This window comes from Onychomys torridus, chromosome 4 (genome assembly GCF_903995425.1).
Source record: "Onychomys torridus chromosome 4, mOncTor1.1, whole genome shotgun sequence".
Lineage (NCBI taxonomy): Eukaryota > Metazoa > Chordata > Mammalia > Rodentia > Cricetidae > Onychomys > Onychomys torridus.
The window spans coordinates 10,482,870-10,495,024 of NC_050446.1; the positions used below are offsets into that span (position 1 = coordinate 10,482,870).

Here is a 12,155-nt window from a genome sequence, read left to right on the forward strand (position 1 = left end):
GCTGCATGTGCCACCTGAGGTAGATGGAGGCAGAGGAGAGAGCTAATGGGGGCATAAACACGCAGAAATGAAGTTGAGACTCAAAGCTGAGCCCCAAATGGAGAGCTGGAGAGAAGAACAGTCAGAGGGAAGACCAAGGGGTAAGCTGTTGGGCCCTCTGTGTGAGCTGCTTGGAGCAGCCAGGGGAGCCACTGAGCAGGTACGGCAGATGAAGGCTCCAACACTTCCATGTGTCCCATAGCCTCATCGATCCCCAAGCCTGGTAATCAGGAGACAGAGAAGTGCCCATCACAGTCCAGAGAGGCCCTGCCATCAGACACCCACTCTCTCCCCTTCCCTGGAGGGTGGTCAGCAGGCTGCCAGCCTGCCCTCCTTACACACTCAGCCAAGCGCCAAGTGGGAAGTGTCCTGAGGAATGGAACCGCTTTGAGCCCCGCTCCCTGCTCTACGTCTTGAGTCACCTCTGAGTCTCAGTTTTTCTCCCAGAAAATGGAGACACTAAGCAGTGGCACCGACAGGCCAGCCAGCGTTCAGAGTCCCAGGAGCACAGACGGTGAGACACCAAAGCCCATGTAATCCAAGAAGCATCATCCAATACAAGCTGCCGTGACAGGTCCCAGACATGCCGTCTGCTGTGGCCGGGGACAGGTGGCCAGCCGGAGCTCACCTCTGTGCTGACACTGGGTAAGGAGACAGGGCCTCCCTGTGCTTCTTACCAAACTCCTTCAACCAGTTCTGACAAGGAGAGTAGGGAGCCCTGAGGTGCCGTCTCCCACAGCCCGGCCCAGGCCTTGGCTGTGACCTGACAGCCTTTCCCAAACACTCACCTCAGTAGTGGGTGCCAGTAGGGGTGCCGGCCAAGGTGTCGGAGTGGGAGTGCGGAGAGTGGTGTGGCGGGCAAGAGCCCACCGCCTGGCAGTCACCACAGAGACACAGGCAAAGAACACCGAGCCCTTCCTCCCCCTGAGCACAGTCGACCTGGCATGGACCCGGTCTGCTTCCCGGGCCATGGCAGGTGGGAACCCAGTGGGGGAGTGGGCTCTGTGGCAGGCTTTCGGATAGTGTGCCTGTTGCCTGCCTGCCCCAGTGGAGTTGAGCACCAGGAGTGCCAAGGCCTGCTGTCACCTGCATGGCTGTCATACCTGCTGCTGTGACGGGCAGGGCCAGGAATTCCCGCTTGTACCAGGCCACAGGGCACAGCAAGGATGAGTGGCCAAGGCTCTGCTCTGGGCTGGCCCAGTAGCTCTAGCCTGAACCTACACCCCTTAGGTGGACCCAGATCACCCCTCCAGTCCCCCTCCCCCAAGACCTCATTCCTACTGATCTCCCTTGGGGACCTGGAAGTCTCCACACTGGGATCAAACCAGCCCTGTCAGGAGCAGAGTCACCAAGTAAGCACAAGCCAGGTCTATGGGAGGCAGCATGGAAGCCATGCTTACTCACGCAGAACTGAAGCCCACAGACAAGTGTGGTGCAGGTGTGTGCCTGAAAGCCCTGCAGGAGGCAGCACCAAGTAGAGGCAGGAACCAAGGCTTTACACACACACACACACACACACACACACACACACACACACACACACCAAGCAGGGGCAGGGGCAGGAACCAAGGCTTCACACACACACACACACACACACACACACACACACACACACACACATACAACACACAACACACACACACACACACACACACACACACACACACACACACACACACCAAGCAGGGGCAGGGGCAGGAACCAAGGCTTCACACACACACACACACACACACACACACACATACAACACACACACACCCTTCCTGACCACCAAACTCATAGCTCCTCTGTCCCCTTTTTTTTGGGGGGGGGGTAGGGGATAATGTCACATAGCCAGGCTGACCTCTAACTTACTATGAGACCAAGGATGACCTTGAACTCTTAATGCTGGGATTACAGGTGCTGCCACCACACTAGGCGCAGTACTTCATTTTAAACCAGGATTGACAGCTGCTCATGTCATCCAGTAGGGCAGTAAAACCAGGCACTGCCACTGCCAGCATTCCAGAAAGAGACCCCAGGAGAACGAGGTGGGCATCCCGTCAGGAAAGGGGCAGCAGCGAAGTTGGTGTATTAGCTTTGACAGTGCTCACCACCTTCCCCCTGGTTTTACCCCAAAGCAAACCCTGGGAGCCACTAAACAAGCTCCACCCACCCATCAACACACACACAAGAACTGGGGCCCAGGAAAGACACTTGCCCAAGGCCTCGCTGGTTCCTGTCTGCCAAGCCCACAGGCTGCTTCCATCTGCATCCACAGACCTGACCCAAGGCCCACTGATACCAGGATGAAGGCCAGGTGGAGGCCAGGCTGCATGCTCCTGGGACCCTGGTTGGGCACCCAGCACTTTCAGAGACAGGAAGTGAGGAGGGTGGTGGCCAGTGAGTCTACAGCTTCCCCAGAGGCACGTCTATCCCCAGTGGGGATGGCTGAGACCCAGCATCTAGGATGAGTCCCACAGACACCAGAGCTCTGCCCGTTGAGCAATTCACATCCTCTTCCAGTGGCGCTGCAGGGTGACTGACTGGCCGGAGGCTCAAGGACTTGGGGAGGGTTGTCAAGCCTCGGTCCCTGTCCCTACTTGCTGCTGCCTCCTGCAGGACTTGCAGCAGGCACACACCTGTTTCTGGGCTTCAGTTTCCTCATCTGTGATGGAAGAAGGCAAGACATATATACAGAGACTTTCAAACTTGAATCCAACCTCTTGCTGCCCCTCTCACCCCACCCCAGCCTCATGGCAAGATCTACACCCTAAACTCACCCAGAGGGCTCTGTGATGAAGAAAGGATTTCAGGGACCTCGGAGAGAGTAGGGGGCAGGCCAGACTGAGCAGGCATTTTCGAACCAAAGCCAGAGGGCGCAGGGGCCCTGCAGCTGACACGCCTGTGCCTCCTTTCCCTGTTCACATGTCTCCACTAAAATCCTTCTACTAGTTGGTTTCTGTCCCATCCAGAAGAGGCTCCCAAGTCCTCATCTGCCTGGGCATGCTCTGCGTGGGGCCTCAGCCACCTCCTCTCCCATGTCCTCAGCAGCCTACCACTCAGAGCAGGCTTCTTAGACCACTGTGACACACCACCAATCCCAGCTGCCTCCTCGCTGTGTGCCAGGCACACTTCCTGCTCCTTGTCACTGTCCCCTGGGAAGCCAGGGGTCAGCTCAGCCCTGACCTTTGAGAAACAGCAGTGCCCATAGGCTGTAAATCAGCCAGCTCAGGACTCTGGGACCCCGAGCATCTGGGGCCCCTTTTTCTCATCCGTAAAATGGGCCCATATCACAGGTACTGCAAACTTAATATGTGTTAGGCTCTCGGCAGCTCCTCACTCTCCCAGGATACCTGTGACATCTGCTTTGCCACACACACCAGCAGCCTTGGCAAATGCCACAAGAACTTGGTAGGGACCGGAGCATTAAGCACCCAGTGTAAGATGCACTAATTCTCCCGGGGATGCTGTGGCACTGGACATGAGAGAGCAGATGGCAGTGGACAATGCCTGGACAACCCTAGTACCACAGCTGGGCTCCATTCTGCAGAGGGAGCTCCAGATGAGAGTCTGGGGTCTGTCCAGCACACAGTATGGCCTTGTAACTGGGCCTCCAGCAATTACTCTGAAATTTTCACTTAAATAGGTGTCTCCAGGGAAATCTGTTCCCTGGGAGAGAGCAGCTGAGGGGGAAAGCCGGCTGACTCCCCCAGGCTCTGGTCCTCTTCTTCTGGAGTTCCCAGCATGGCTCTTGCTCCATGCCCCGCCCCTCCCCTTTGCTTGGTTGTCCTCCATGTTGGCCCCTCTCTCTCCTGTACTTCCTGCCCACCTAGCCACTGGCCCTGGCTGGTACAGGTTCACCAGTAAGACAGGCGTTTCCTATGATGTGAACCTGTTCAGGGTTCACAGAGGCCTGTGGAGGAAGTGGAAAGGGGACAGGAGAGCAAGGGTATTGTGCTGGTGCCTTTGATGGACAAGCATTTATATGGACTTCCTGACTACCAGGCCTTTGCAAGACACAACGCCTGCCTCTGATGCACACTTCCTATTGCCCAACACCTCCATCCCTCCCAGCATCCCAGGCCTAGTACCCCCATCTCCCATCCCTGTGGGAGCCTCTAACTTGAGCTGCAGGGCTTGATCCTGGGGCTATTCCTATTCTCGCAGGGCAGGGCTGCCTGGGGCAGCAGCTCTGAGCTAGCTGAGAGGGCTGGAGGGTCTGAGTCACAGCCAGGTCAAAGAACAGGACCAGAAGGACCAGCTGCCACTCCTGAAGCTGAGGTTCTAGGAGGAGGGACCGGAGGAGGGAGGGAGGAGCCAGTAGGCCTCCTGCCCCTCCTCCCACCCACATGCTCCCAGCCCCACCCTTCCACTGGCTGGCCTGGGAGAGCAGGCCCTTTGTTCCAGGCCCCTCAGGAACCACGTGACACTTCACTGTCACTGTCACTGCCTGGAACGAGGTTGGCCACAGGAGCTCCTGGAGCCACAGGCGTGAGGACTGTGAGGACGGGCAGTGGCCCCTGAGCCCCTGCCACAGGGACAGCGCACCACCCCTGCCTGCATGTGCAGGCAGCTCATGCCCACTCTCCAAGGACAAGTGTGTCACCTGCTTTGTTGTGCACACCAGTGGCCCTGGGACGAGGTACCCGGCCACTCACATAAGCCTGTGGTGTCGCTTTGCCCAAGCGCTAGCGTTTTCTGGGGATGCTACCATGGGGAGTGGGTGGGGGTGGGGTGGGGTGTCTTCCTACCCGTCACAGTTGGGGGCAGGCCCTGAAGGGTGACAGCCCATTGTTTATAAACAGATAGTGGCTGTCGCTAGGAACTGTGACTCAGCTGAGTGGTGACTCCTCCAGAAGCTGTTTACTCGGTACAACATCCTGTCCAGGAGGCTGACTGGGGCCCTGGCTCTGCTCCTCTTCTTTCCTACTGCCTATGGACCTGACACTCAGGGTCCTGTGGGGCAGGGTGGGGACAGCTCCTCCACCCCTCACAACCACCTCCATCACACACACCAGGAACTGGGCCCATCAACAAGTCACTCAACACATGTTCCTATGGCTCATGCTCCACTGGTTTTGCTGAGACCAGGGAGAGTGTAGGCCTTGGGTTGTACCTATACCCCTCAGCTCTGACCAAAAGGCCCTGAGACAGTGGCACTACCAACATCCACACCCTGCAGCCCAAACACAACGTTAACCCAAAGAGGTTTTGGAGATGGGGGTAGATCTGAAGCCCTGGTCCCCTGTCAGGCCCTGCCTTTAGCACTTCTCAGTGAACCCAAAACATTTCCTACCCAGCCTGGGCCAAACTTGAACCACAGTCATTATCTCCAGGGAAGCCCTAAGAGGGCAAACAAAGCATATCAGAGGTCACAAAGCATATCATCAGTACCACGTCCAAGGGGACGCTCAGACCTGTTCAGTTCCCAGGGCTGCCCACTTTCCTCTACTTTGAATCCAATTAAAGGTCACAAAATATTTCTGCCTGGTGGCCATGGCAGGACAGGTGTAAGGCTGCAGGTCCATGTCCCTGGGAGGGTGGACTGTCATGTGGACGAGGCCTGGGTTGGGATTCTAACTTCCATTAGCCCTCACCACTACCCCTAACCTGATGGGTGCCTAGTGCAGAGTCACAACTGTTAGGTCCAAAGGAGAAATCTTTTCCACTCCTGAAGCAGTTCAATTTGGTGATTTCAGGGTGCCCTCACACACAAAAACCACCAATGCAGACACCACCGAATCACCACAATGTGCCAGGCAGAAAGGCTCCCTCACAGCCACACATCAGAGAGAGTCATCCAACACTGGCGGCTGTAGCTCCCAGCCACTCCTTCCCACAATCCCCGCCTTCCTTAAAACGCCAAGGGTGCCTCTGTCCTTAAAGAGCCATCTGTGGGCAGGGTGAGCATCTCAGGGGCTCCTGCGTTGTTTGAAGGCCACAGAGCCTCCAAGAGACTTACAGGAAGTTTCATAGAGCCATGGGGTGTTGCCTTCTGCTCTGACTGGGAAGCTTCGGGTAACAACAGGCACAGGCCACACCTGCCCACACCAGCATAGAAAACCTGGGAAAAGCCTAGGGAGACTGGCTCACCGCAGGGCTCCCCTGCTCTGGCTGCCTGCCCACTGGCTGGCCCTTCTACCAGACCACTGAGTCATGTGGGTTGCCAAGAAGGGGAGGGCCTGAGAATTTGTGCCCTGCCCTGGCCACTCCCACTGGCTTTGGGCCCAGCAAGATTCAGTACTGCCAAGAGCTTGAAGCTCCTCCCCCATGGCAGATAGGGCTAGCTAGCTCTGCCTCCTGCCCCCATGATGTCTCCTGCAAGTAGCCTCTGTCCACCTGGAAAGATCCAGTGGCAGCTTCAGGCTGGGGTCAGGACAAAATTCCAAACCACCTGATGATAGCTGTTAGGTCTCTTTTCCTTATTGGTCTTGGCCCACAAAAAGAGCTAATCTCTGCTTCAAACACGCTGTATGTTCAAAAGGAATACTCAATGGAAACACTTAGGATAAGGCCTCACATGGGCCACTTGTTCAGAAAAATGGTGCCCCAAAGCTGCCCAGGGTTGGTCTTCCCTGGGAAGAACCAGGCATTTTTACTAATTCAGAGCCATGACACCTACATTGCAAAACGTGACCTGAACGTGGCTTTGCCAGTTTCTAAACCTCTTCAGTTTCTCTCCATAACTAGGAAGGCAGCAGGGTCTGTAGCGAGGTCTAGACATCTGAAATCACAGGGGCCCTGCGCCACACAGCAGCTTACCCACATTGGCCTCATGACAGTCTCCTGGCACCTACTGGGTGTCTGTTCAAGAGCTAGTGATAAGCCAGCATCCAAACAGACATAAACCCTGCTTAGGAGCTGAGGGACGTAGCTCAGTTGGTAGAGTGCTGCCTGGCATGCGCATGGCCCCAGATTCGATCCCCAGCAAAGCATAAACTGGATAGGGTGGTGTACACCTATCATCCTAGCACTTGGGAGTTGGGGAACAGGAGAATCAGGAATTCAAGGGCATCTCTGGCTACATATGGAGTTGGAGGCCAGCCTGGGCTATATGAGACCCTGTTTTAAAACAAAAACAAAATCACAGTTCTCCCCCAAATCCACCTCTGCCCCTGCAACCCTATGGCATTATGAGCAAAACACATATTTAAAAGAAAGAATGTTATAGGGAAACCAACCAGCCAACAACAACAACAACAGAACGAGGTAGGGACAGAGGAAGTCACTGAAATTCTGAAGCAGGCAGGGAGCCCTATGCTTCACGGGCACAGCAGCTACCAGGGTCCTATCTCTCATCTATACCCACAGCTAGAGTGTGCTTGAAGGTGGAGACTTCCCATAAGTGTAGGCAGGTAAAGGGATGCACACCTGCAGCCTTCCCTCCTCCCAGAACTGGAAGGGATGGGAGCTGGGGCTTTGTTCCCCGGCACGGTACCCAGCAAGGCTCCTGGCAGGGCTCCTGGCATCTACCGACATGGCACTGATGCATGAGTACCTGCATGAACAGGTGATCTGATGGCTCCTGGGCTTTCAAGTTCCTGGCTATTCAGAACTCCTCAGGATCAGGAAGGCTTCACAGAGGAGGGAGGGCACGCTGTCTGCCCACCTACTCCCATGGAGGTGTTATCTTGCCCCAGAGGACAGTGAGGCACAGCGCTAAGGCTGCCACGGGCCGTAGAGGAGGACTGGGCCGTGTTGCCTGCGGCGCATCGTGTTATGTGGTGCACAGCCAATTGTAATCTCAGCACTCAGAAGGAAAATCTCTGAGTTTGAGGCCAGCCTGGGGTCTCCGTAGTGAGTTTCAGGATAGCCATGGCTATATAGAGACCCTGTCTCAAAACCAACCAAACAAAACGCCTCACCAAAACCAAATAAATAAATAAATTAATTAATTAATTAAATATATGCATAACACACATACATGAAAATTAGAAAAAGAAAATTGTGTGTGTGTGTGTGTGTGTGTGTGTGTGTGTGTGTGTGTGTGTGTGTGGTGGGGGGTGGGGTGATGGGAGATAGGAAAGCAATGGCAGGTTTAGGTAGGAGCTTCCTGCTGCTCACAGCCACCCTGGATGCTGAGCCAACCAACCTCTATGTTCCCATATCCCTAGTCCTTGAAGCTCAAGAGACTTGGGGCCATGTGGGTCACCCTTGTGTTTTCCTGGGGTTGCCACTGTGCCTCACCCTTGTGTTTTCCTGGGGTTGCCACTGTGCCTCCCAGGGCCTCTCTAGTCCCTCTGTGAGCACAGCGGGGGCTCATTCTGGCATCAACTTGACTGTATACAGGGAAGATGACACCTGTAACACTTGGGGGTTGATGCCATCTGCGACTAAAGCACAGACTGAAGAGGTAGAAGAAGTATGGGTGGGGATGGGAAATGCCAAGGAATACAAACCCAAACAACAAGCCTGGTTCTGGGGCAGGGTTCTAAGGACAGGCTCATTTCCTAGTCTACACACTGGGTGGTTGGCTAGTAAGCAAAATAAGATAATGCCACTCTGGCATAAACCTCCCAGTGGCTTGCATGTTAGGTCCTTCTGCTCCACCTACATATCAGGTAGACCCTTAATCAACAAATACTGCAACTGCAAGATCACTACCAATATTCTCTTTAGAATGTGGCTTCTGTCTCTCTGGCTTTCTCTTTTGCTTCCTCCTGACCCTCCATCTTCCTTGACTGACTCCAAGAAGTGGATTCTGATCTTATGGCTGTCCTACGGAAAGGCAGGCCCACAGAAAGGCAGGCCCACATGGCAAAGAACCCACAGAGGGCTTCATGGCCAACATAGAACCGAGGCCCAAGGCCCTATGGCATCCTGCCAATCACATTAGAATGAGCTTAGAGGTGGCTTTTCCCAGCTGAACCAGCCTGGGTCCAGTAACCCAAAACCTGGAAGGATTACTACTACCAAGGTCTGGAGGCTGTTAGCTGTGAGTTAGGGGCAGGCTGTCACACTGTGGCGGATAAGCAGAACCTCTGCTTCTCTGCTTCTCCTCCTACTTACTTAGGAGTTCCCAGGGGGCAGGGCCTACACCCTGTCACTCTTAGAGCCACACCCAGGAGCAAGGCAAGCACTGGTCGGAGTTCAGGCATGCAAGGCACTAAGTGAAAAGACTAGGGGAAGCTGGAGCCTTTCCCCTCAGCTCACCCTGAGGACAGGGGTGCTAGTGATGGGAGGCCTGGAAGAGTGGAACAGACAACACCCACAGTATGACTGGGAACCCTGTCCCCAGGCTCCTGTCACTCCATTGAGGACACGGACACTGCTGCCGCCCGGTGGCCAGTACCAGCACTACAGCCCCAGGCAAGAAACCCAGAAAACAAAACACAACCTTTTGTTTGCATGTTGTCAAGGTAGCAGGTCTCCCAGGCCCCTGCTGGGCGAAGGAACAAGACCTGTAGGTTCCAGGAGTTACCACAAAGATCTCAGAAGCCTCACTTTGCCCCTCTTTCCCTCTGATGGCTCTGGCTCAGTCAGGAGGCCTCCTCTTTCAATCTAAGCAATAACTTGACCCTAATTTCAAATAAGGACCACATACTCCAACGAGGGTGGTCTTGTCCCTGGACCCTGGAGGAACGGTCTAGATTTTGGCCGCCCTCTGCATTACTCAGGCCTTTAAGTCACTCAAACCCTCAGGCTGCTTGATCTTTGCTCAGCAAGTCCACCAGGGGGAAGGCATTTTCCTAGAACCTTTATGGGTAATAGGTCACCGAAGGAAAGCCAAAGCCAACAGACAGACACTCCACAAGCCCGTGGGGGTCCTGGGGGAATCACAAAAACCAAGCACCCCGATCTGCAAAGGAGGAAACTGAGGTCTTCTCTGCAGTCCCCTCTACACCAAGGACCTCCGCCCTGCCCTACAGGCTGCTCTGAAGATGACCTCTGTCAAGCAGACCCTGGGGATCCTAGCATCGTTCTGTCCACCAGTGCCTCCCGTACAATGGGCACCCCCAATGTTGCTAGGAGACTGGACGCCTCAGCCCCAAGACAGAGCTGCCTCTTGCCTCTTCCTTCTTCCATCTCACCACCTCTTCACTGTCCCGCCCTCCTCTGAAACCTAGGAAGTCTGTAGGATCTTTCTAGAGTGAGTAGCAGTGTGCGCTCGTGCCTGGGTGGGCTCCAGATGGAGGGGGTGGCCAGTGTTCCCCAGGACCTCAGGAGACTCTCATTCCCAAAGCAAACCCCACGCTACGGTTGAGCCCTGACCCAAGAGACCGGAAGCCTTCCCTCCTCCGCTGGTCTCCGCCCACCTGGCGTGCCTCTTTCCAGACCTCAGTTTCCCGATTGTACTAAGACAGGTTGGACGCGGAACAGCGTAAATGCATGCTCTGCGTGGACGCGGCCCCGCTTTCTCCCCGGGTGTGCGTGGGCCTCGTTCCCACCTGCAGGGCCCCACGCCGACTCACCTGGCAATCTACCATCATCCTCAGCCTCGGCGGCTCATCGCCAGTCCCAGGGCGCGGCCCAGGGCTCGCAGAGGCCGCTCGCCTCGGCCCGCGCGCGGCGCAGCGGGGCGTCCGGCTGCAGAGCTCATGGCGCGGCCTCCGGTCCCCGCCAGGCCCGGGGCTCCGTGGCCCTCGCCAATGCTGCTCCCATTGTCTGCGCCGCGCCTCGCCTCGCCGCGCTCCCGGCAGTTGAGGCCTCGCTGCTCGGTTCCGCCGGAGCTCCCGGGGCTCGGGACGGGTAGGCGGGGACAGCGCGACCCCGCCTCGGCCCCGCCCAGCCCGCCCGCAGGTGCGAGGGGCGGGCCACGGCGCGCGAGCACGGGGACGCGCTCGGCCTGCCTTCCCGCGGGGCGCACGCGAATGGACCAGGGCTCAGGGAGGTCGGTCTGGCGCGCGCGCGGTGCCGGCCGGCGCGCGCACGTGACCCCGCCTCGCCGCGCGCACGCGCCGCGCACCGTGTGCTCTGCTGGACTGGTCTCTTGTGTCCCTCAGCCCAGTCGTCTACGCAGTACTCACATCCCGGCAGGGTTTAGAATCACCGTCATGGGTGCTGAGGCTGGGTGGACATGGAGAGCCAGGTATCCCTACGCCACCTGCAGGACTCAGCTTGGTGGAAGGCTGGTGTCAAATAAGACTCTGAGACTAGCCGGAAGATCAGGTTCCCTCCCGGACCTCCATCTTTCCTATCCCTTCCCTTCCATGTCACAAAGAGGTCCAGGTTGTCCCTCGCTTGTGCGAGGGTTAGGAGAGAGCCTAAAACGAGGTCCTTGTATCTGGAGGTGAGCAGATGTTGGGGTGTGGGGAGTCATTGCTACTAAGGAGCCCTTGGGCAGTCAGGATTAAGCCTCGTTTTAGAAGTTGAAGAGATAGTTCAGCTGGTAAGAACACTTGCTGCTCTTACCGGCCGGAGGTAAATGTGAAGTACCAGGAGAAGCTCAGCTGATGTCTTGGAGCTCACTGCCTAGCGGGACAGTGCTTGGGAAGGGGCATTAAAGCCTGCATGGTGACAATTTATGGGGAAGCAGAAAAGCTCCCACTCTGGAGAGTAGCAGAAATCAAGGCAGGATTCCAGGAATCCGAGTTCAGTTTCCAGGACCCATGCTGGGTCTCTAACACTCTTCTGGCCTCCATAGGCACCAGCATACACTCACACAGACACAGACACACATACAACTAAATAAGAAATCTTGCTGGGTGTGGGCGCGTATACCTTAAATTCCAGCTCCAGGAGGCAGAAGCAGGCAGGTCTCTCTGAGTTGGAGGCCTACATAGTCTACATAGAGAGTTTCATGCCAGCCAGGGCTACAGAGTGAGACCCTGTCTCAAAATAGAGAAATAAAACATTTAAACAAACAAGAAGCCTCGTTTATAACGAGCAGTATCACCAACATTCACAGCTAATCAGCCTTGGTGACCACATCCAACTGTGCCTGGGAGATTTAGAAGCATCATTCATCGCTCCATCCTGTGTTGGGTTCTCCCCAGCCAGGGTGTCTTCTGTGTGGGCCTTTGGAGGCCCTCCATTTCCCTGTTTTATTTTAAAACACACTTACTGGGGCAATCACTAATCCACTTTCTCTTTTAATTTGTTTTACTATTTTTTATGTGTATGATACATTTCCTGCTGTGCATGCAGTACTCAAGGAAGCCAGAAGAGGGTTCTGGTCCCCTATAACTAGAATT

The 12,155-nt window shown here is 55.7% G+C and overlaps 1 protein-coding gene across 2 annotated transcripts in view; it reads right to left on the reverse strand.

Moving 5' to 3' along the window:
* Ralgds (ral guanine nucleotide dissociation stimulator) overlaps window positions 1–10,864 on the reverse strand; it is a 36,542-nt gene extending 25,678 nt beyond the window's left edge. The window contains exon 1 of one of the 2 annotated variants that reach the window (XM_036183458.1): window positions 10,434–10,864. In XM_036183458.1, the coding sequence (XP_036039351.1) occupies window positions 10,434–10,451 (18 nt within the window). In that variant the 5' untranslated portion in view covers window positions 10,452–10,864. Of the gene's footprint in view, window positions 1–7,519; window positions 7,676–10,433 lie in introns of those variants that run through there. The other variant, XM_036183461.1, reaches the window with a different exon arrangement.
* Window positions 10,865–12,155: the final 1,291 nt, after the last annotated feature.